Raw genomic sequence first — 24,489 nt, forward strand, 5'->3', positions numbered from 1 at the left:
AGAAATTGTTGAAATGCCTGATAGTTTTGGTTTGCGTTGCTCGGTAGTGCCTACCTGAGGGAAGGAGTTTGAAAAGTTGGTGTCCAGGATGTGGAGTGCCTGAGCAGTTGTTGTCTGCTCTTGTCCTAGTTCGGATAGCGTGCAAGTTCCCGAGGGCGGGAAGGGGGCTATTGACAAGCCTTTCAGCAATTGGAGTCGGAGTTTGTCTTTTTTTGTGACAGTAAATTTCCGGAATAGGAAAGATTTTTGTAATTTTCAAAAACCAATGGAGGGCACGTGCTAAACGCAGCCTGGCGGCTGCCTCTTCCCCATCCCTGTTTTAAATGCTAATTTGTTTAGAATCATGATAAAAAAGGGCCATTATCTTTCTGAGAGTAAGCAATTATTTTCACATTATCTGGTAAAAACTTGGTTCAAAAAAAAAAAAAAAGTTTTCATCTCAAAAGTAAATCCCAGTCATTTTCTTTAAGCAAAATGTGCAATGGAACCAAACTCAACGTGTATTTTGTAAGGCTTTGTCGATTATTTTCCCCCCTTGCTTGTCAAAGTCTCTCTTTTCACCCTGAGGAGTGCTGCGCATTGTGAACTTGGTTTTGCTAAGAACTATTACATCCTAGAAACTAATTACCACATAACATGGCCCACATTCCCTCTCGTAGAGATTCCAGAGATTGTGGAGGCGAGGGTGCAGCAGACCCGACCTCAGTAGTCAGTCATGGGATGGCAGCTATTGTTATTTATTGCAGCGATGTCATGGAACGGATGGCCCGAGCTGTGCCACGTTTCACGCTTGCAGCTGCTTTGTAAACACGTCTTTTGGAGGGAATTGCATGTCACCGTCATGGTCATTCTTGACAGATGATGGCAGTCCACATATGCAAGGAAAAACCTTTTGAATGTTAGAATACAGCAAGATGCATATTAATGTTCAGAGATTTCTTTCACACAAAGACATACGTTAATAATTGCGTACAGATCGTGTCACACCGCAGGTTGAGCTACTGCGGCTACTCAAAGGGGGGCATGGGAAAAAGGTCTTTTCTTCCCTGGTCCTGTGACTGCGCTCACATAACAAAGGATTAGCTTGTGCAACTTGACATTTTTGCACAGTCATCGTGTTTTCCCGCACGTAGATGTGACGAGAATTCACATTCTACTTTTCACAGACCATAATTAGGCAGTAAAGTCTCCTTTGCACCATGTTTTTTTTTTTTTTTCGTTAATGTAAGCAGCATACGGTTAACTCAACAAATGCAACTAAGCCTCTTGTCTTATCAGCATTCAAATCTGTGTCACAAATTATTTAAGGCGATGTGACTGAAGGACCATCGCAAAAAAGAATTCCAGTTGGCGACTCTTCACCGCACGCCGAGCAATTGAGCACCGCACATCTATCACCGCGCTGCTGCTGCCAAACCCTGTATTGCATTTTGAGGGTCCAGTTCAGATTTAACATACTGTACGGTATTTAAAAAAAAAAAAAACGTTTTGAACCACAAAATCATGGCACAATTGTCAAGAAAGAAAGCTAAAGGTCACGTAGAAGAGGAAAGGGGCAAGAATAAGGACGAGGTATTTTGAGAGGTTGTTAGAAAAGATCATTTGCTCAGTTCACTGACTTCACTCATGCATCTCTGTGACACTCTGTGATGCTCTGTTTCTACAGCAATATCTGAAACTAGAAATATAGTTGAGTATTATTATAAAACAGTGCGTGTGTATATTGGTTAATCTTCATTGTTCTTAAATAATGACACCAAAGCCATTTGGCTACTGCTCGGGTCCCCGAAGTACATCTAAGCAACTTATTTTTTTCTTTGATTGTCCTTTTATTGGAGTTTCCCTTCAAGGCCTCTCGAACACAAAGATTCCCCAAAGTCCCAAACTTGCAACAAATTGTTCTGTCCTTTCAAAGTGCTTGTCAGCAGACTACTTCAAAAAGTGAACTTTCCCTGCATAAACCCACGACTGTGCCCACACATTTCTAAGGCACAGTCAATATTAGTTGCCCCGGTGCAGTCGGACACCTGACACCTCTGCTCTGAGGCGGTGACACAAAAGGTCGTCTGTCCTTTTGTTGTTCAATCCGAACAAAGCAAAAGTATCTGAACAAACGCACATTTACAGTGCACATCACTCATCAGACAGATAAAGGCTCCATTGTAGTGTGGTGAACGGTTTTGATTTGACGGAAGTAGTTTTAGGTGCCTTCAAGCACACTTGGATAATCTTAAATTGTGTACCGATAATCAAAAATACTATAGATTAGAACATTAACTTCTCAAAGTACTTTTTCCATCTACTTAGCACGCTACTGGCATCAGGAAGCAGAACTTGGGGGAGCCGCGATGAAGATGTTAAGGTTCTCGCTCGGAGTGAGCAGGTTGGATAGGATTAGAAATGACCTCATTAGAGGGACAGCCGAAGTTGGATGTTTTGGAGACAAGGATGGAGAGAGCAGAGTTCGATGGTTAGGACATGTTCAGAGGCGAGAGAGTGAGTGTATTTGTCAGAAGGTTACTGAGGATGGAGCTGCCAGGCAAAAGAGCGAGAGGAAGACCAAAGAAAAGATTGATGGATGTTGTGAGGGAGGACATGAGGACTGTGGGTGTTAGGGAGGAAGATGCACGACATAGGCTAAATGGAAAAATATGACACACTGTGGCGACCTCTAATCGGGACAAGCCGAAAGGAAAAGAAGAAGAATAAAAAATACAATAGATAATAAATAAGATGTTTTACCCAAACCGTTGAACAGCTGTGTGCGTTCAATTTCATGGAAAATGTGAAATTGTTTGGGTACCCCCAATCTTTAGAACGCTATTGTATATACGGAAGTTCGCAGCATTGTATATGACACAAAAAACTGCATTAAGCATTAAAAACATGGTTTGTGTTTTCAGTTTTAACACGGTTTTAAAATTGTCAACTTTTAAAAAATGTATTATGATAGAAAGGTGAAAGTCTACCATGACTTTTAAACCATGCCAATTCTTTGGCGACGCCCTCGAGCAAGTAGCAGGCAAGCATATTTGAAGCAAATATTTGGTATGTTGTGCCCCCCCGAAGTTATTTCTAAGGATCCGTATGTGGTGGCTGGGCATGTAGGAGGTAGGCGGAGTCTGGAACAAAGAAGCCTTATCCTGTCTACTGGAGCCTGCGGGCTGGAAGCTTGCTGCTGCCTGCCCTCCTGGCCGCCACTCAGCAGTTGTAAACCCTCCCCATTTCTGTTGCTTCCCACTCTTAAATGGGTTTTGAATTGGGTAATCAAATGGAAGACTCCCCCCCCCAAAAAAAAAAATAAAAAAAGTTACTTGGTTGCTGTACGTCGTAACAAGTTTTTGTTGTTGCCGGTCACGCTTTGACTGCTGGTTCACAGGCCTGAAATCTGGCTTTTTGTCGTGTAGTTCACTTGGAACCTCTTCACATGTCCTCACAAGAGGTTTCTCCAGGGGCCAAATGGGAGGAAGATGAAAATAAGAGAGAGGAAGCAAGTGTGTGTGAGAACGTATGATCAAAGCTGGCCAAAAAGCTTGTTGGTTCCTTATTTTTTATTTAATTTTTTTTATGTATTCATTGTGTTCATATAATAGCATGTTGTTTTCTTTCCATTGGCTGGGGTTCGCGTAGCCGATCTGTCCCAGGGTTGATAAACAGGATTTTTCTGGACTCCCCCAGCCCCCACCCCCCAACTTACATAGCTGCCAAACACGTTTGATCTCGATTGGTTCTGCTTGCCCAAGTGAAAACGTGCGAAGAAGTTATACAGCTGCAACTCGAGTTGTGTCAGGAATGGTGTTTAAAGCCGGCTGGAGTAATTCAGCATTTTATACTACAGATACATTTTTTGTTAAAGAGTGGAAGGAAATGAAAATGTCCGTCATATTTTTCTCTCAGTATGCAAATATTTGTAACCTTTTCCTAAAGCCTGGAAAGTAAACTGCATTTTGTTGTAAAAAAAAAAAAAAAAAAACATATCCTGGATCAGCAGTGAGTGTGGCTCACTTTATATATATATATTTCCATTTTGTGGCTTTGCATGGAGCTCAGGCCTGGTTGTAACCTGCGGTTGTGCCTTCATCCCCCCCCCCCTCAGCTTTTTTTTTTTTCATCTTTTCTCTCCACACTGATTCTTCCCAGATGTTTCCTGTGTGTGTCATTCCCTCTCTCCCGGTCTCCATGGATCTCTCTGAGGATATCAACATCTGCCCGGTTTTAGGATTTATAGGGAGGGTTTTCCTGGAGAAGTGTTTTTTTTTTTTTTCACCTCCCCCCCTGTAAGTTTAAACTCAAACAAGTGAATCAAAATACAGGAGAAAGTTCTGTTTTTAGATTATATTTAAAGCATTGTAACACCTGGCCGGAACAGAAATTGGGGATCCATGAAGGAGCCGTAATGTTTCAGTCGATTCGAGGCTCAGGCCTGTAATCTCCGTTCTTGATTGTCCCAACAGCGCTCGATGGTGTTGGGATTAAGTTTTTCCACACCAAATTCATGCAAGCATGCCTTTTATGGATTTTGCTTTGTGGCCAGCCAAGCATTGAATCCTGCAAAAAGTCTAGGGAAGATGAAGGATTAGGATTCAGGGAGAACAAAGTATACGATTTGAACACGTTTAAGTACAGTATTAATTGGTATTTCCTAAATCAGTTTTTTTTTTTTTTTTGTAAATTTAGCCAATAAGTACCTGTTAATTAATGAAAATAGGACAGAGTACCAAGACTGGAACTGTGGTACTGCATGCGCAAGTCTGGTGTGGCGGAGAAATATGTTAGAATAGTACAGGACATGTATGAGGGCAGCAGAACAGCTGTGAGATGTCTCGTTGGTGTGCCAGAAGAATTTAAGGTGCAGGTGGGACTGCATCAGGGTTCCGCGCTGAGCCCCTTCCTGTTTGCGGTAGTAATGGATAGGCTGACAGACGAGGTTAGACTGGATTCCCCTTGGACCATGATGTCCGCAGATGATATTGTGATCTGCAGTGAAAGCAGGGAACAGGCGGAGGAACAGTTAGAAAGATGGAGGTACGCACTGGAAAGGAGAGGAATGAAGATTAGCGGAAGTAAAACAGAATATATATGTGTGTGAATGAGAGGGGCGGAGGAAGAAGAGTGAAGGTCCAGGGAGAAGAGATAACGAAGGTGGTCGACTTCAAATACTTGGGGTCAACAGTACAGAGCAATGGAGTGTGGTAAGGATGTGAAGAAACGGGTCCAAGCGGGGTAGAACAGTTGGCGGAAGGTGTCTGGTGTTCTATGTGACAGAAGAGTCTCCGCTAGGATGAAGGGCAAAGTTTATAAAACAGTGGTGAGACCGGCCATGATGTACGGATTAGAGACGGTGGCACTGAAGAAACAACAGGAAGTGGAACTTGAGGTAGATGCTGAGGTTCACGCTTGGTGTGAACACGGTGGATAGGGTTAGAAATGAGCTCATTAGAGGGACAGCCAAAGTTGGATGTTTTGGAGACAAGGTTCGAGAGAGCAGACTTCGATGGTTTGGACATGTTCAGAGGCGAGAGAGTGAGTATATTGGTAGAAGGGTGCTGAGGATGGAGCTGCCAGGCAAAAGAGCGAGAGGAAAACCAAAGAAAAGGTTGATGGATGTTGTCAGGGAGGACATGAGGACAGTTGGAAGATGCAGGAAATGGGCTTAAATGACACACTGTGGGAACCCCTAACGGGACAAGCCGAAAGAAAATGAAGAAGAATTAATGAAAATGGGGGAGAATCCCTCAAATGTATTTGTAGTCTCATACCATTTCCACAGTAGTGGCTGCTCAGTCCCATCATGAATACGTAGTGACACAAAAGCAAAGGAATGACTTTCAACCTTAATATCATTTGCGTAATTCACAGCAAATATCCGACTCCCCGAGGTTGACATGAAGACGGGCGTCGCATGAAAGGCTGCACTTAATGATAGACAGCGAAGGGTTGTAATGAAGTACAGTAGTCATATGGCAGTGTATCGTTCATGCGTTTTAGGTGGAGGGCCGGTCTCCCGATTTAGAACCCAGGGATCCTCCTGTGAGCCCAGGCCACAGGCACCACCACTAATGCCCGGCTACGCATAAGCCGTATCCTTGTAAAATAGATTCAAATGGACGTCCGCTCATCATGTGATGTACTCCGATGCCGTCACATGGTTCTCATTTTCACAAGTCACCCAAACTAAGATGTAACATCTGGGACCACAATTGCAAAAAACATTAAAAAAAAAAAAAACTATAAACAAAGGAAGGGTTCTTCAGGCAAGTTTGATTGTGGAGCAGCTGGCACAGGTAACGAGCAGGTGGCTTTTTTGGATTTGCCGATGGCACAGAATCAAATCCAATGTGTGTGTTGGGGCGAGTGAAGGATTTGACTGCGCCGCTGCTGATTGGTTCTGTTCTCTGCCAACTGCAACTGGGCCATTCTGGCATGGTGGTGTGACCAAGCTTGGATTTTGGCAGTAGTTGAAATTGGCAAGAACCCAAACTCTCAGGTGGTGGTTGGGGGGGGGTTGATGGGTGGCCTCCTCAGTTTACTGACCACCAACATTCAGCGCTGGCTTGTTGTTGCTTTGTTTGCAGAACAATCTTCAAAGCAAAACTTCCATCATACCACTTTAAATTACCGTAATTTCCGGCCTTCAAGCCGCGACTTCTTTCACACGATTTCAACTCTGTGGTTTATGCGATGTGGCTTTTACCTGTATGTTTTTTTTTTTTTTTTACACCGCCCCGGTTAGCGCGGCGCTAGCGTTAGCGTTAACATTAAACTCTGTCTACCGTCTTTCCTTGTAAATATCGCGTGTTTCAATGTGGGCACTTACGGCTTTTACACAGCTGCGGCGTATGTATGTACCAAATGATATTATTACGGTACCTCAAAGCCCCTTTTCCAACTGCACGGTACCCACTTGACTCGACATGTCTGTCGTCTCTATTAACACCTTTTCATTGGCAAAACTGGGGACTGTCAGGTACTGCCTTGACTATCAAGGTTTCTAAGCTCGTCAAAAAGATATCAAATGATCAGAATTGTTATTGCAACACATATGGAATATTTTACTCTCCAGTCTCTCATTAGGCTGCAGTGCTTCCCTCAGTCTACTTTTGAATTTAAATTTGTTTCAGTATCGTAGACCCTTGTTCCCCCCCATTGTACATCTTGGTTAACATGTCTTGTGATTTTCGCAGTTGTCGTGGAAAGCCAGCATGAACATCCAGTCAGTCACGCTCATACCGTGTGCATGCTCTCGAGCAAGTTTTAGTTCTCGGTGACATTTTTACCTCGCCATGAATGACAATAATCACGTGCAAGTTCTTTTTCTAGTTATTATGATGATCCAGCTTTTATGTGATGGAACTTCAGAGCAAGAAAATGGCAACCCGATGTCACGCTTTTGTGTGTGGGTTGGCGGGTTTATAGGAACGCTGCCAAATCTCACAGGATGTTTGCAGCAGACGGTAAAAGAACAAGGAAGACAAAGCGAGGGAGGGGGCGGGGTGGCGGTGTTGAGCCCCTTTTTGCTCATGTAAGCTTTGGGGACAAACAAAGGAAACATGTCTTTCTTGTAGTAGAGGCCTGGACCATTCATACAGAGAGAGACCCCCACCACCACATTGCCCCCACATCTCCTTAGCTCTTCCTCTGTCCCCACTCGGTTTTGTGGGGGAGGGGGGTGTGTTCAATTTATTTGTGGTTAGGTGCTGTTCTGGACTCGGCGCTCAAGTCAGCCGTCAGGTTTCTTGGTCACATGCCCCTACAAGCGTTAGCATCTAAACCAACTTTTGTTTTCTTTTTCTTTTATATATAAAGGGGGTCTTGCATTTTCACCATTGTGCCGGTTGAATAGCGGCACTCTCATTCAGTGTTGACATAATGACTGTGGAAATGCCTCAGTGGCGCATGTCTGCTTCTGAATGAAGGGGAGTCCCCCCCCGTAATAGTTTGTCAACATGTGTTTGGATGGCCGGGGCTCCATTTTGATGAGTTTGGCCCAGCTGTATTCATGCGAGTGCGGCGGGGGAGTGAAAGAGATGGGTAAAAGCGATTAAACCGACTCCCGATCCCTTAGCGGGGCCTCAAATTGTGGGAGGGAAGCGGAGCTAGCGGAAGGGTGTTATACACAACTGAACACACACGCAGACTGCATTTGACTCACTCAACAACAGAATTGCTACTTGTTTTGAGTGTGAGCAAACATATGCAGTATAAGGCATAAGGACTCAAATGTAAGTCGAACTTGGTGTACATTTACTGCGATCACTGCGTTTTGGAAAAGTGTCTTGTACAGACGATGATGTCATGAAGAACGACTTTAAACAGAAAATATCAGAAGTCGCAATTCCAATAAAGTTGGAATGTTGTTTAAAACATGGAAAAGGATTTCAGTGCCCACATTGAAACCCACATTGAAACACGAGATATTTACAAAGAAAGACGGTACACAGAGTTTAACGCTAATGCTAGCACCGCCACGCTAACGCTAGTGCCGCTGCGCTAATGCTAGCACTGTGCTAACGCTAGCGCCACGCTAACAGAGCCAGTTAAAAAAAAAAAAAAACATACCAGTATAAATCATTGAGACACGGCAGTAAGACGCTAGCGTAGACCTAACAGGGTTGGACTGGTAAGTCACTTCCTTGGCACATATATTCCACCAGTCTCAATCTTACTTTTTCCGCTGGAGTGCCCCCTTGCGGCCGTTAGAAAAAAATGTGCAAGTTAGCCTCATCACCGCATAAACCGCAGGGTTGAAAGTGTGTAGAAAAAAGTCACGGTTTGTAAGCCGGGAATTACAGTACAAATCCTTTTCAACCTGTATTAAATGAAATACATTACCAAGACAATATATTTCTTTCAACCGATAAATGATATTTTGGGGGGCAAAAATTGACTCATTTTGAATTCGATGCCTGTAACTTGTTCCAAAAATGCCGGGACAGACAAAATTCCATTTTGAATAGGCATTACTCTAAAACTATAATTATTTATATTATTACAGTCACTGTGATTTGACATGCACGTATGCGCCCGTGCGCCATCGCATTCGTAAATCTGCACAGTCGAGCATAAAAAAATCACCCGCATAAAATATGTTACAAGTAGAAATACATAGTATTGAAAATTTTTCAACACGGAAGCACACAGTCTAACTACTAGCTGCTCCTCAGCCTACTCCTACTTCCTAGTTTACCTGACACCGCCCCCTCCGCTCTTAAAGGGGTACACTCATAATTATAAACAGAACACACACCCGCAACTTTTTATTTCCGGCATGACTGGTGGACCACACCCGTAACTTTATATCTGCGGGCATGACTGACCACACCCGGACAGTTTTTAAATGTAAATCACTTCTTATAACAAAAGTATGTATTTTATATCTATAAAAACTATAATTTTGTCAAATACTGAAAGCAGGATCTGTCCCACCTTTCACTATAAGTGTCCCACTTGACCAAATAAAGTGTTTGGTTCATTTTTGACTAATTGCATTAGTACTTTTTATTTTGGCAGATGATCTATAACACAATACAATATATATACGGTAACAATCAATTTGTGGAGATCGCTGGTGTCAATCAGAAACCTTGCATCTCCACAACCATTTCTTTTCAGAACCCCCCCCCCCCAAAAAAAAAAAGTAAATAAAAATGATGTTTGTTAAGCCATTACCATTTCATTGTCTAACAAAACAAGGCATTTCCATCAATTTGTATCGATCAACCGTTTACGAAAATAATATACACCTGTGGGGATTGAACAGGAGTCTCTATTTGTGAAAAAATAGCAAATTGACCAAATTTGGACATATGATGGGTGGTTTCAGCCCAACGCCAGTGATTATGTAACATGATGAGGTGACTGAGGGAAGCCATAACTGCTATGCAATATGGCCCCTGACCAAAATGTTTTTTTTTTTTTTTTATTAAACCCAGGAAACCTCATGGAGACTATCGCAGCGCCTCCAGGGATCAAACCCGGAGTCCCATGGAGCGCGTGGTGGTGCCCAGCGCCCTGGGCGTCCACGGCAACCACCTGTACAGCCACGCCCACCTCCAGCACCACCACCACCTGGCCAGCTTAGCCGCCATGGACCAGCCGTTGGCGCTCACCAAGACGAGCGGCGTGACGGAGAGAAACGGCGCGACGGCTCTGCCCGCCGGGCCTCACCCGCTTGGCGTCGCGGAACGTCAGCAGGTGATGCGCGATGCTTGTCGACGTGAACTTTTTGGAGGGGCGGGGGGCGGATAAAACTGTAATATGTCTCTCTTTTCAGAATCGTCCTTCCGTCATCACGTGTGCCCCTGCAAACAACCGCAACTGCAACCTGTCACACTGCCCGCTCTCCCACAACGGCTGCCCGAGCCTGACTAACAACTACAGGAGGGCCCACGGTGAGTGTGCACACACAGCCCCCCCACCACCAAAAAGAAAGAATTGTTGCTGTAAAAAGACATTTTACTAAGTGTAAAATCAATTAATCGTGAATTTCGAAAAAAAAATCGATGATAATACACAGCTAATTCTTTAACATTCACTAAAGTCTCACCAACGACGACTTTATTTGTAAATTGTCTTGATTTATGAGTTTAATTCATTTTGTGACCCCTTTGAACTCAAATCATTCATCGGAAATCAGGTTTTCTCGATTGAAACGCGTGGGAGTGTTCAGAAAGCACCGCACGTGACTTTGGAAAAGTGTTTGAAACGCTTGCGTGTTGTTTTTGTGCGCATCTTTCCCGCCAGCCAACACGGCGTGCGACCCAGTCATCGAGGAGCACTTCCGCCGCAGCCTGGGCAAAAATTACAAGGAGCCCGAACCGGCGGCGGCGACGGCGACGGCCACCAACTCGGTGTCCATCACGGGCTCGGTGGACGACCACTTCGCAAAGGCGCTGGGCGAGACCTGGCTGCAGATCAAGAACAAGAGCGCGCCGTCGTCGTCTGCCAGCAGCCCCAACTCGTCGCCCGACAGCCGCATGATCAACCACAATCACTCCCCTTCTCTGGTCTCCTGAAGGGGGCGCAGTTTTCAACGGGGGACGGGTCCCCGACACCTTGAGGCCTCCTTGAGGGAGCGCACAGCCTGCTGGTCTGCTTAACACAAATCACCAATGGAGCAATAAGGAACTGATGAGGAACTTGAACGCTGCGCGAGTCTCTGTACTTATTTGTACATAAAGAAGCAGTTTTTTCTTGTAGATCTTTGTTTTGTTTTGTTTGTAGAACTGTAGTTTGGCTATTCTGCATCAGAAGGGGGTGGGTGGGGTGGGGGGGGGGGGGTACGGTACCTGACTGCGTAACCAAAGAAACCTCGAGCCCCTTTCACACTGCGTAGTAAAAACCTCGCTAACTGCATTGAACGTGCGAGTGGTTGAATAAGATTTCAGGCCAGGGTTAAGATTTCAAATTTTGGGTTTCAAGAGCATGCTGTAGTACTTCAAGTTCGTTTCAAGACAGTGTTGAGATTTGAAGCTTCGGGTTTGAGACCTCCGTTAGGGTTTCAAGCAATTTGTTGGGCTTTTATATTCCATGTTCAAATTTGTGTGGTAAACTTTCAAATTCAGGTTAGTTTGAGTGTCACGATGATGTAAAAGTTTCTAATTTGAGTTTTAAGCAAAGGTTAGGCTTTCAAATTAGGGTTAGTTGTATAGCGTTGGGGTTAGTAGTGAAGATTTTCAAATTGGGGTCTTAGTTTCCAATTACGGTTTCAAGTCAGGGTTAGGCTTTCAATCCTGGTCTACGTTTAGGATTTTAATTCAGTGTTGGGGTTTCAAGTGTGGGTTATAGTTCGTAGTTTTGCTTGGAGTTCCAAATGAGGGTTTCAAGCAAAGATTGTTTCACATTAGGAGTCCGAGCCGGGTTGGCGCTAGGGTTTCTTATCAGGGTTTCAAATTGGGAGGGGGGTCGTTCTAAATGAGTTATGACTGCAGTTACGCGGCCTCCGACACACGCTAGCGCGCAAAGGAGTGTGAAAGGGTTCGCCGTTTCCCTCACAACGGTTGAGCCCGTTAAAATGGCCGCCTGGCAGATGATAACGCATGCTAACGCTAGCGCTAATCGCAAAGAAGAACAACCGGCCCCTAAAAATCTCTGCTGCGCTTCAGTTGTAAGTTTTGAAGGCTAACCGAACGCCTTTTTAGCCTTTGTGTGTATTTTCGTTTTGTTTTTAATTTTGAATAGGTGGCATCTATTAGGACGCATTTCAACGACTTCTAATTAGCCTTTTTATTCGTTTTTTTGGACGTTATCTCGTAACACGTGTTCGACAGTATCATATCACTGCTGGATCAGTTGTACTCCATGTTGTTATATCATTGATGTTACCATGTGTTATACTTTTTTTTTTTTGTATCGTGTGCTAGCAAACATCTCGAGCTAGCGGACAGGATCTGCTAAACCATTTGCTAACATAACTCAAAATTAAAAGCAAGGGTTGATGTTGATCCGTAGGCGGCGCCGCATGTGGTGTCCTCGTGGGCGTCCCGGTGGCATCTGTAAAGCTGACGCCAAGCAAGTCCAGACCAGTACGGTGCACAGTATTGAAAAAAAATTTGGCTGCTCGAATGAGGACGAGAAACTAAAGTCTTATTTTCTTTGTGTGGGTGCACCCCCCGTCCCCCCCCCCCCCAAAAAAAAAAAAAAAAAAAAAAACTGGGGCATCTTATTTGGAAGTTTTCAAAGCATTGGTTCAGGGTTCAAGTTCAGGTCAAGGCTTTGAGCTCGACCTGGACTGACTTTGAAATTGGGAATTTTAAATTAGGCTGAGTTCCAAGCAAATTAAGTTCATGGTTTGAAGTCATGGCTGCAGTTTTAAATTCAAGTTTCAGGGCTTACGTTAGGGTTTCAAATGAGGGTTTGTGGTCATGGGTAGAGTTCAAAGTTTAGATTTGGGTTTTATATTAGTTTAATGTCGAAGTTAGCACTTCAAGCAGGTATTAGGGTTTCAAGTCTTGGTTGAGGATTAAAGACGGGGTTAGAGTTTTAAATTGAATTCCAAGGAAAGGTTGCCGTTTCAGGTTAGCCGTGGAATTATTATTATTATTTTTTTTAAATAGGGTTTCAAGTCAGAATTAAGGTTTCAAATTAAGAGTTTCAAGCAACAGTTCAGGTTTGGGGTTAATTTGAAAGGGTTTTATGCCATGGGATGGATTTCACATTACGTATTTTCATCCGAACGCACCAATTGTGAGATACGCTTGATGTTGAAGGCGGAGATTTGCCGCAGTCCATTGGTTGGTTGATGGCGAGTCATGTGACACTGGGGTACAGAACGAGAACACAAAATGGTGGCTGCTAGGCTTCTGTTGCTTTTTTTTTTTTTTTTTTTTTTAAATTTCAATACCCAACAAGAAACTGGACTGAAGCGGACCGCTTGGCGGAAACGCTCCCGACGACAAGCGGCCACCAGAGGAATTCTGTTCGGATTTCTTGGGTCGCCTCAAAAAGGACTACAACTGAAATGGCCGCCCAGTAGGAAGTTTTGTGAGGGCGCGGCGCTCGCAGGAGCTGCGCTTCTGTTCGCGCGAAAACGTGACGTCAGACCGCTCATTCGACTTTTATTTCACGGCCACGCTGTAGTTTGAAGGCTGCCCGTCGACAACACACACAATAGGAAAATGGCTTTTTTTTTCCTTTTCATTTCTTTTGATAGTAGGTAACTATAAGACCATCTTTACGCTGTGCGTAACGGATGTACAGAGAAAACAAATCATAGGTATTTTTCAAGGAACAATAATTTGTTAATGATATGTAGCTATTTAATTGTTTTTTTTTTTTCTTCCTTTCCTGATAATCATTTGCTTTTCTTGTTGGAAAAAAAAGTTGATCTTTTTTGTTATCTTGGGAAAAAAAAAAGGTGCAGGAACACACACGAAAAGCCACTGGACGTTGTCAGCGACAATTGTTACTTCTGGCAATTATTTAATTCAAGAAAAAGACATCACTCACCCCCAAATAAGTCCGGGTCAGCACCACCTCCTGGTTGCTTGGGTCTTCCAAAAATTTCCATATGTCAAAACAAATCTGGAAACCGAATCCAACTTTTTTTTTTGCTCTTCATGCCATGTGAGCATTTTGGGTTGTCCACTTTTGCGTCTTTCATCAACAAACATGGGTGACGTGGCAACCGATCATACAGTATGTTCCAGGGTCTTTTTTTTTTTTTTTTTTGTACAAGTAGCATGTAGTTTACTGCTAGGATCACTCTTGCAAATGTAAGAAAAAAATATAAATATATATATACACACAATTTGTGGCTCTGTGTCTCCTACTAAAAAGGTTTTGGCAGGCCACCTTTTTTGTACGTAAAGTAGCCTCAATGAACAATAAAGTGCTTTTAAATCACTGCTTGGCTGACTGCTGATTTTCTCTGAAGGGATGAGCGTGCACAAAAGGTTTTGCTGAAATATTTATACACACTGATCAACTCAAATGAGATCCAGTGTAAAGGTTTTTTGAGAAATAAATCCATGGTGTGTACTAAGATAAGTACAGAAGTAGCATGATAGAGTAACACACACCATTTAGTTGCTGATGACTACAGACAGACATAATGTGTCTTAGACGTGTTGTTTTCCACAAAATGAAACAAAAGTGAATGTGCAATGTGTAAATATTACCGATTCACTAAACACAGATGTGTTACATTCAAGGTTAATAACTTGGTGGAAACTTGTCAGAACCTGCCTGTTTTGGTCCTTTTCACCTCAAAAGTCTTCCAAGTGAGTGAGTCCAAAGAGATTTGTGACGGTCCTCTTTTCAGGATTTGTGCGTCCTCAGATGCTCTCGTCATCACTCATGTCCCAAATCTATTAAAAAAAAAAAAAGGCATATTAGGGTGTGTAAAAATGATACATACTTTGACGGAATTAAAAAAAAAAATGTTCAAAACATCATGGAACAAGTAAATGGAGAACGGTAATTTTCGGCCTGCAAACCGTGACCTTTTTCACGTGCTTTCAACCCTGTGGTTTATGCGGTGATGCAGCTAATATGTGCATTTTGTCTAACAGCCGCAAGGGGGCACTCGAGCGGAAAAGGTAAGAGTGAGACTGGTGGAATATATGTTGCGAGGAAGTAACTTTTACCGGCCCTGTTAGTGCTGCGCCAGCTTTAGCGCTGTGCTAGCGTGTTGCTGCTATGTTACTGTACTGGCGTGTCTCAGTGATATTTACCAGTAAGTTTTATTTTAACCGGCCCTGTTAGCGTTGGCGCAGCGCTAGCGTTAGCACTAGCATTAGCACTGCGCTAGCGTTAAACTGTGTACCGTCTTTGCAAATATCTCGTAATTGAATAAGGGTTTCAATGTGGGCACTTGCGGCTTTTACACAGTTGTAGCATATGTATGTACCAAATGGTATTTCCTTTACAAATTTACTGGGTGAGGCTTATAACCAGCTGCACTCTGTAGGCCGGGAATTACGGTAAATCCAACATGACCAGCAGGATCACCAACCAGAACCCTGCAAGTGCTTGACTTTTCACTTCAGTTTACAGAACATTTGCCAAGTATTAAAATCAGTGCTTCACTTGTTTTTTTTTTTTAACCCTTTACTACGTTGCACGCCTGCAGTTTTATTCTACAATGAAATCATTTCATTTTCCAAACTTTACACCAAAAAACTCCACAAGGACAGTATTATTTAAAATGTTGCAAAGTTATTAATGACAAATTTAAAATACCGTAATTTTCGGCATACAAACCGCACCGGCTTATAAGACTCACCCAGTACATTTGTAAAGGAAATACCATTTGGTGCACACATAAGCCGCAACCTGTGTAAAAGCCTCAAGTGCCCACATTGAAACCCACATTCAAACACGGGATATTTCAAAGACGGTACACAGAAAGAGTTTTCAAAGTTTTAATACCTTAGCAACAACAGGCTGTAAAAAAACAAAAAAAAAAAAAAAAACAAAAACATACCGGTAAAAAAAGTCGCGGTTTATAGGCTGAAAATAATAAAAAAATAATGGTTCAAACCATTTGTGCTACCCCTTTGGCAACATCGATAGCCTTTTTATTTTTCGCATATGATTGTAGAATCTTGGGCCACTTTTGTTTCATCTTCAGTCAGCCTAAGTGTGAAGAAATTCTTTGAGAGCCTCAGCGCCGAAAGGAAACACCCTACCGTATGATTTCTGACTTCAGCCGCTGTACCTCAAAGATCCAATATGAAAAAAAAAAAAATTCGGGTTATTAGTTTTTGGCTTGCTGTCGTACCCACCAGAAATGTAATAAAAAATCTACGATGAAATCCCTTCTAAAACGAGAAACAGATTGCGTTCCACTTCAAAGGCTTCCACTGTATTTACAATTATGAGTGAAGGCTTTATTATCAGGAAGTGGTAGGAGCGTGTGACGCACAAAAACACAGGCGTGCGCGCACACGCGCTTAAACTCCCTGGCAGCAGTGTGTCGGTAAACAAACGTGGTCTTCTCGTGGCAACGGATTCTTCACATTCCCGCTCTCTAAGACGTAATTCGCATACCTCTGACACTGCCTGGAATGCCACACTTGCACGCACACACACTTGACACATCCATGATGCATTCCTTGGAAAGTGCCGCCTCGAACCTTCCGTGCCGAGCGGCGGATTTCGGTCCAGAGCTCATTGGGACTAGCAAATGCAACATCCTCTCTGAGTACCATTACACACACGAGGGCCTCGTACCATCCATCTTTAAAATACATATACATCATCAAAAAGGTATGTTATGTGGGTGAGTATTTCGCAGGCCTCACTTGATGCGAGCAAGGGTCAGATCGTAACCCCCACGATAAAGGAGGCGTTACTGTATTTGAACATACCCCCGCAAATATGTATCGAAAACACCTGTAATGTATATATTTTAGGGTCTGTGCACATGTAAGGAATTAGGGCCTGGTGGGGAGGCATGTGACGTCAGCAGGACTGCGCGCGAGTGTCTGGACCTGAGCTGTTAACAAATAGTTACAGTGGTGGCTTTGTGACGGTCTGAGCGCTCCCCCGTGCTGAAAAGTCCCCTTGGGATTAATGCACTTGCGCATAGAATTTTTGGAATTTTTCTACTTTCTCTACATTCCTGCCAGTCTGAAACGTCCCCATCCATGCTTCTTCCGCGTGTTCATTTTCACTCCGCGCCCATTTCGCTAGTCATGAAGGCACATTTGGGATAGTGAAAGCAAGCGTCATGTCACCCGAACAATCCTCTGTTGATTCTTGTTCAATGCTGGAATGTGCTTTCCAACACATAGAGAACAATATTCACGGGAAAATATTTATCCTCTGTAAAAAACGACTGATATCAATACCGTTTACTGAGTCACTTACAGTAGTTGTGAATTTCTTCCTTGAGCGTATGCGAGTTCAACTCTTCCACAGGTGGCCACGTTGTACATACAAGCTATCATAATCCTGTCGGGCCTAGCCCTGGTTGTGCAGGTCCCCCTACACACCTGCAGTCATCATCCCCAGTAATTACCTGCAGCACTTATAGGACCCAGCAGACGGTCTGGCTTTGCCAGATCGTTGCCATTGATGCTTCGTTCCCGCACTTCCTCGACTCCCGGTGTACAAACCCCTGCCTGTCTCCTGACCTACGCCGTAAGACTGACGTCATTATCACTCCCGCTCTCGTGGACTGCCTACCTGGTTACCGACTTTGGACTAAATAAAGATATTTCCCGAACTTCCTCCATGTTTCCCGAGTCGTGCATTTGGGTCCAACTCCGCGTTATGGTTTTGACACCAGAAGGCGCGCCAACGATGCAGAAACTGTGTAATTCTTGACATTTCTTGTTATCATGACATTACTCTTTTTATAAAGAAAATATTATAAAGTGCAAGTTTTTTTTTGGAGATTGATGGCATTTCCATTGATTTCATAAGAAAAATATTTGAGACGCCAGCATGGTCACAGACCGGATTCAACCGGTATCTCAAAGCACCAGAGTATTTGAAAGGCTAGTGGCGCACATGAAAACAGACACATGCAACGCTGCCACCCCAGTGAAACCTGAGGACAAATGCGCCTGAGCCGCACGGGCACGGGGGGCATCGTTTGGACAAGCTTTTGGCTGGCGGGATTGGCCCCAGACCGCTGAGGTTTCCTCGCAGTGTGGAGAATGAGGACAAATTCATATCAAAGGACAACATTCGTGCTGGCCGGCCAGCATCAAAAGGACGCCGGGCAAAGAGCTCTTTTGAAAGGTTCGCTGAGCTTCGCTGGACGCACGCCACGCTGCCCTCGTCCGTGTGTGCCATTTGAACAAAATAGAGGACAGGGGGCAATTGGGGGGAGGGGGGATGTCTTATGTAACATGAATAGGCGCACTAAAGGGAGGACAGCAAGTTGACAGAGTCGAAATACCCCACAGTCAACAAAATAAAGTGTGAAAATTAAAGTAATATTTGTTAAACACTCAAACGCATCCATACATTAGCTTCAAAAAGTCATGTCATACCTCTACATGTGCGATTGTTGTTTAAGCTTCCTGTCCAATTACGTTTTAGCAATGCTAACTACTTAATTGATTGGCACACCTGGGGATGTATTTAGCGCCACAACTCAAACACTCTGCTTCCTCATTTAAAATCACGTGAACATGAAGAGAAATCGGCCAAGAAATCAGAGAATGAATCATAGCCCTCGACAAGTCTGGGCCATCCTTGGGTGCAATTTCCACATACTAGAAGTTGCCACGTTCAACTGTTCAAACAATTATATGCAAGTATAAATATGGGAATGTCCAGCCATCACATGGCTCAGGAACGAGACGGGCTCTGTGTCCCAGAAATGAACATGTATTGATTCGAAACATACAAATCAACTTCAAACTAAAGTGGAGCTGTTTGGCCATAATGACAAATGTTACATCTGGAGGAAAAAGGGGGAAGCTTGTATGTAGACCTGAGAACACCACACCAACTGTGAAGCATGGATGTGGCGGGATCATGCTTTGGGGCTGTTTTCCTGCAGCAGCAACTGGAGCTCCTCACAAAATAGACGGCATCATGAAGAAAGAACATTACATGGACAGTATCAAGGCAACATCTCAAGACATCAGCCAGGAAGCTAAAACTTGGGTGGAAATGGGCAATGACCCCAAGATACTGACAAAATGGTTAAAAAGTCACATAGCCCTGATCGGAATCCCATCGAAAATTTGTGGACAGATCTGAAAAGGTCGACAAACCTGACTCAGTTACATCAGTTGTCTGAAGAGGAATGGGCCCAGACTCCAGAAGAGTGCTGTCAGATGCTTGCGGAAGGTTCCCTAAAATGTTTGACCCAAGTCATGCAATTCAAAGGAAAAGCTACTCGAAATGGACGTACGTTTTTGACCTCGAAGAAGATATAAAATTCTTTAAGAAATTCTGACTTTCATTATTGCGGTATTGAATGAAAGTAAAGAAATTTTGGTGATCCGACTGAGCTGAAACAGGAGAGGTTTAAGTCTGATTCGACTTCAGACAGTGAGACCAAAAAAAACCGAGATTTTTTTTTTCATTTTTTTTACATAGTGTATATCAACTAACGGCACGGTGGATCAGCTGGTAAAGCATTGGCCTCACAGTTCTGAGGTCCCGGGTTCAATCCCGGACCCATCTGGGTGGAGTTTGCATGTTCTCTTCGTGCCTGCGTGGGTTTCCTCCGAGCACTCCGGTTTCCTCCCACATTCCAAAAACATGCAACATTAATTGGACCCTCTAAATTGCCCCTAGGTGTGATTGTGAGTGCGGCTGTTGTCTGTCTCTATGTGCCCTGCGATTGGCTGGCAGCCAGTTCAGGGTTTACTCTGCCTCCTGCCCCTTGACAGCTGGGATAGGCTCCAGCACTCCCCGCGACGCTTGTGAGGATAAGCGGTGAAGAAAATGGATGGATGGATAGCTGAACCAACAAAAATAAAAAGGAGGCAACAAACTGTTTCTTCTCCGTTATCTAATACTTTGAACATTGGCGCTTATTCCAAAGTTCTGAACTTAAAAACAATGTGTGAAAAAAATGCCAATAACCCCCCCCCCCTCCCCACACACACACACACACACACACAAATCACAAATACCATATTCTTGCACACACATTGTGGCAGCAACTACAAAGAGATTGGCCGCGCTGCCGTCGAGCGGCCATCTTTAAAAACGAATCGGCCTTATCGCCGCTCCCCGACGTGAGCTAAAGACGCCTCTCGGCTAAAGCTGCAAGTAATGCGTTTGTGTTTGCCGTCAGCTGCGCTGCTGCTGATATCCCGGTACGCTTAATCCCAAGATGCAATCGGAAGCACAAGCATAGGGCCGGAAGCCGGTCATGACATCGCATCCTCAAATAATACGCGGCGTCTGGAAAACAAGCATTGCTCAATCTTTTAACACTTGTCAGTTTTACACACCGAAATGCACAGGTGGCAAAAGTACTCACAAACTCTACTTAGATCGAACTACAGATTCCAAAAAATTCTAAAATAAAACGTAAAAGCAACGGTGATGCTGGGTGGGTACCAAATGCGTGCTGTCTGCACAAAATGCAACACCAAGTATCGCAACACTCCCATCGCGAAGATTTTACTGAAGTACGACAAAAAATGAGCAACAAAGTTTACAGTAAGTGGACTTAGCGCACATCCGGGTGGGCCCGCGAATCTCCTCCACAACCGCCGATGGGCTCAGCCATTAAACACACATCTGCTTTACATATTAGAAGTGACACCAAAGCACAAAGTGGAGCTTTCATCATGGAGACTGGCTCCATGTGATATGCAATTAGCGGGCCACACACACTGATGTGGTTGGCGTTGCCTACCAAGAAACAAAGAGGAAGGAGGAGGTTTCCTTTTTTTTTTTTTTCCATTTTCATTTTGGTGACGCAAAAGAAACGGAGAAGACGGCGGAGCCATCCGGTTAATTGACACGTTGGAAAGGTTGCAGATGAGGGGGGAAAAAAAAACGAGGACAATGCAGATCAGTTTTAGAGAGAATAACAGGCCACGTGGAACGCGGAAAGCTTTAATTAAGGGGATGGAAATATGGAAACAGCAACAATGGACAACTATTTTTAGGGTTCGATATGCTGTTTGCGTGTTTTATGGCTCTGTGTGATGACTTCATGGAGCTAAAAACAGTGCTGTATACAAGAAAAGAAATTAGCATTAAGTTAATCGGTATTGTTAAATGTATTGATAGTGAAACAAGTATCCACATTAAAATTCATCGCAGTGATAAACACATTCGACATCGAACCTCAGTTTTCATGATTAAATCCTTCCATAAAATCAAAAAGCCAATTATATGAAAACCAAAACAATCGTTGCCATACAAAATAATTGAAATCCAATTCATTTAAATCCAATTCATGTTCCAGACATCCAAAAATAACATTTCACAGTGATAATGACTTGGATGAATGAGAATATCCACAGGTATTGAGAATACAGTGAAGAAAATAAGTATTTGAACACCCTGCTATATTGCAAGTTCTCCCACTTAGAAATCATGGAGAGGTCTAAAATTTTCCTCTTAGTTGCATGTCCACTGTGAGAGAGATAATCTCAAAAGAAAAATCCAGGAATCACAATGTATGATTTTTTTAACAATGTATTTGTGTGATACAGCTGCAAATAAGTATTTGAACACCTGAGAAAACCAATGTTAATATTTGGTACAGTAGCCTTTGTTTGCAATTACAGAGGTCAAACGTTTCCTGTAGTCTCACAATACATGGCCGCGGTCATCCTCTCCTTAATACAGTGCAGTCGTCCTGTCCCATGTGCAGAAAAACACCCTCAAATCATGATGCTATCACCCCCATGCTTCAGATTAGGGATGGCATTCTTGGGATGGAACTCATCATTGGTCTTCCTCCAAACACGGTTAGTGGAATTATGACCAAAAAGTTACATTTTGGTCTCATCTGACCACAAAACTTTCTCCCATGACTCCTCTGTATCATCCAAATGGTCATTGGCAAACTTAAGACGGGCCTTGACATGTGCTGGTTTAAGCAGCGGAACCTTCCGCCCCATGCATGATTTCAAACCATGACGTCAGTGTATTACCAACAGTCACCTTGGAAACGGTGGTCCCAGCTCTTTTCAGGTCATTGACCAAGTCCTGTCGTGTAGTCCTGGGCTGATTCCTCACCTTTCTAAGGATCATTGAGACCCCACGAGGTGATATCTTGCGTAGGGCTCCACTGCGATTGACCTCACACAGGTGCATCTGATTCACGATAATACATGGATTGGAGGTGGACTTTTAAAGGCGGACTAACGGGTATTTGAGGGTCAGAATTCTAGCTGATAGACAGGTGTTCAAATACTTATTTGCAGCTGTATCATACAAATCGTTAAAAAAAATAAATCATACATTGTGATTTCTGGATTTTTCTTTTTAGATTATCTCTCTCACAGCAGACGTGCACCTACGACAAAAACTTCAGACCCCTCCATGATTTCTAAGTGGGAGAACTTGCAATGTAGAAGGGTGTTCAAATACTCATTTTTTTTTCACTGTAACTACAGTTACATATAGAAAACTCCCGTTAAATAAATGATTAATGAAGTAAGTAAATGAAAGTTCAACATCACCTTTACCTTCGTTGGAGACTCTTTATGGTGCATGGAAGATGGAAGACCTATCTTTTTAGTTCACAACAAGTTCTCTCTTGAATGTTATTTTTTCTCACCTTTCATGACTGGCACTTGAAGTTTCCATCACATTTTGTATAAAGTGTTCAACAGGCAGCAAGGCAATTTCACAATGTTTTCATTTTAAACTCAAGGCAACGACAATGCTCCCGGTCTGCTCGGACAAGTTTGGGCAACATCGGTGCAGGACATTCTGTAAAAAGTCAGCCTTCAAAATAGAAGCACACTAGTGTATCGACACAGTTTCACCACTTTCTATGGGCCTTTTATTTTGAAGACGACTTTTGACTTGACACCAATATTGTCTAAGCGTCAAAAAAAGCTTGCATTGTGGAATATGCCTCGCTGTCAGTTGAAGACATTTAATACAATTTCTGAAACAAAAGCAGACTTAGTCACGAAGCACATTGCATAGTGCATTCTGGGAAATGAATATCGGAGAAGTGTTTTTTTTTTTTTTTTTTGCACGAGCGCTAATATTTTGATTAAAAAAAAAAGTCACTGTAAATAAATCATGCAAACTACAGCATACGAAAATTAAGGTTTAACTGTATTGTATTTACATACTTCTCTGTGTCAATCTTCAGTTGTTGTTTTTTTGTGACATTGATTGTATTTTTTTGGGAGTTAAATTTGCCATGAGACTTTGACCTACCACTATTATGATAATCTGATGCAGCCTGACGCGACATACTGACCACCTCCTCTGCCCCCTTCAGACATTCCTGTGGAGTACGATGGGAATCTGTCTGAGACGGTTTAAAATGGGGTCAGACGGTCAAAGGTGGGCCACCCTGTGATGTGCATGACCCACAAAGTTCAGGCCTTTCGTGTGCCACAATGTAGCCTTGTGTTGCAGGTGTTCCTAGCAGCAATGTGTGATTGGCTCAGTTAGCATTTGTGTCCTTAGAACAGAACAGGCCAGAAATCAAACATACACCACGAGTATATCTGTAAAAATGGCAATCAATCAAACAATAACAGATTCTGAAAGGTAAACACTCTTTTCAACTATCAGTAGTTGTGTTTAGTTTAGTATGATCCATATTTTTGGGGTGTCTCCATCGTCAAAAGTGCTCAAGGGTAACATAACGTCCAATCGAGTACCCTTCCATTGGTAGTGGGGCTTCAGAATGTGATCAAGTCAAGATGTAGTGCCAGGAAAGACCTGGAGATACTGCAGACTGCTGAAAGGTAAAGAACTGCCGAGGACAGAAAATGGATGGTTTTAAGCTTCATATTAAATTGGATGTGGCATCGTGCAGAGTACTAATTTTATCCCCCCAAAAAAAGGTCACAAATACTATTGGTGTTTTATGGGAGCCTGGAACTAATTAAAGATGATATTTGCTCAGTTTGTCCGGCCTGACTCACAAAGAACCCCGCAAAAGTTTCTCCCTGACAGGAGCGCTCATCCATTTCCGCCATTGTGTCCGTGGTCCCGGCGGTGTTTTCATTGCTCCCTGGCCTCATTAGACTTCGCGTGGGGAAACGCTGAAGAGAGTGCACAACCTCATCACTGGGACAGGAAGAGGAGATGGGTGTGGAGAGAGGAAACAGGGCCAAAGAATATCATGACCACCGGGTTAAACGTTCGCACTTCTGATGCGTCACGTAGTCAGCAGGGCAATCCACACTTTGGTTTCTGACTACTCCCAGTCCAAGTGAATGCCTCTCATGGATCCTGGCAGAAATCCTCTGGAATTTTCATTCAAATTTCTATACAACACTCAGTCTCAGGCTGGTACTGTATTGCGCCAGGTGATGATCTGAGAAGTTGTGCTATGGTGCTGCTCGGGATGTAGATACTTTCATCTGGGTATTAATATGCTTACATATTCTGGGACCTAAAGGGGTATCGGTA

The 24,489-nt window shown here is 43.4% G+C and overlaps 2 protein-coding genes across 5 annotated transcripts in view; one reads left to right on the forward strand and one right to left on the reverse strand.

Moving 5' to 3' along the window:
• Positions 1–12,619, forward strand: part of vgll4b (vestigial-like family member 4b) — a 37,750-nt gene extending 25,131 nt beyond the window's left edge. For all 3 annotated transcript variants that reach the window (XM_061833701.1, XM_061833702.1, XM_061833700.1), the window contains 3 exons: positions 9,933–10,194; positions 10,274–10,391; positions 10,744–12,619. In XM_061833701.1, coding sequence (XP_061689685.1) covers positions 9,933–10,194; positions 10,274–10,391; positions 10,744–11,015 — 652 coding nt within the window. In that variant the 3' untranslated portion in view covers positions 11,016–12,619. The remainder of the gene's footprint in view (positions 1–9,932; positions 10,195–10,273; positions 10,392–10,743) is intronic.
• A 1,527-nt stretch (positions 12,620–14,146) lies between these two features.
• atg7 (ATG7 autophagy related 7 homolog (S. cerevisiae)) overlaps positions 14,147–24,489 on the reverse strand; it is a 49,592-nt gene continuing 39,249 nt past the window's right edge. For both annotated transcript variants that reach the window (XM_061833696.1, XM_061833697.1), the window contains exon 19: positions 14,147–14,807. In XM_061833696.1, coding sequence (XP_061689680.1) covers positions 14,775–14,807 — 33 coding nt within the window. In that variant the 3' untranslated portion in view covers positions 14,147–14,774. The remainder of the gene's footprint in view (positions 14,808–24,489) is intronic.

This window comes from Syngnathoides biaculeatus, chromosome 10 (genome assembly GCF_019802595.1).
Source record: "Syngnathoides biaculeatus isolate LvHL_M chromosome 10, ASM1980259v1, whole genome shotgun sequence".
Lineage (NCBI taxonomy): Eukaryota > Metazoa > Chordata > Actinopteri > Syngnathiformes > Syngnathidae > Syngnathoides > Syngnathoides biaculeatus.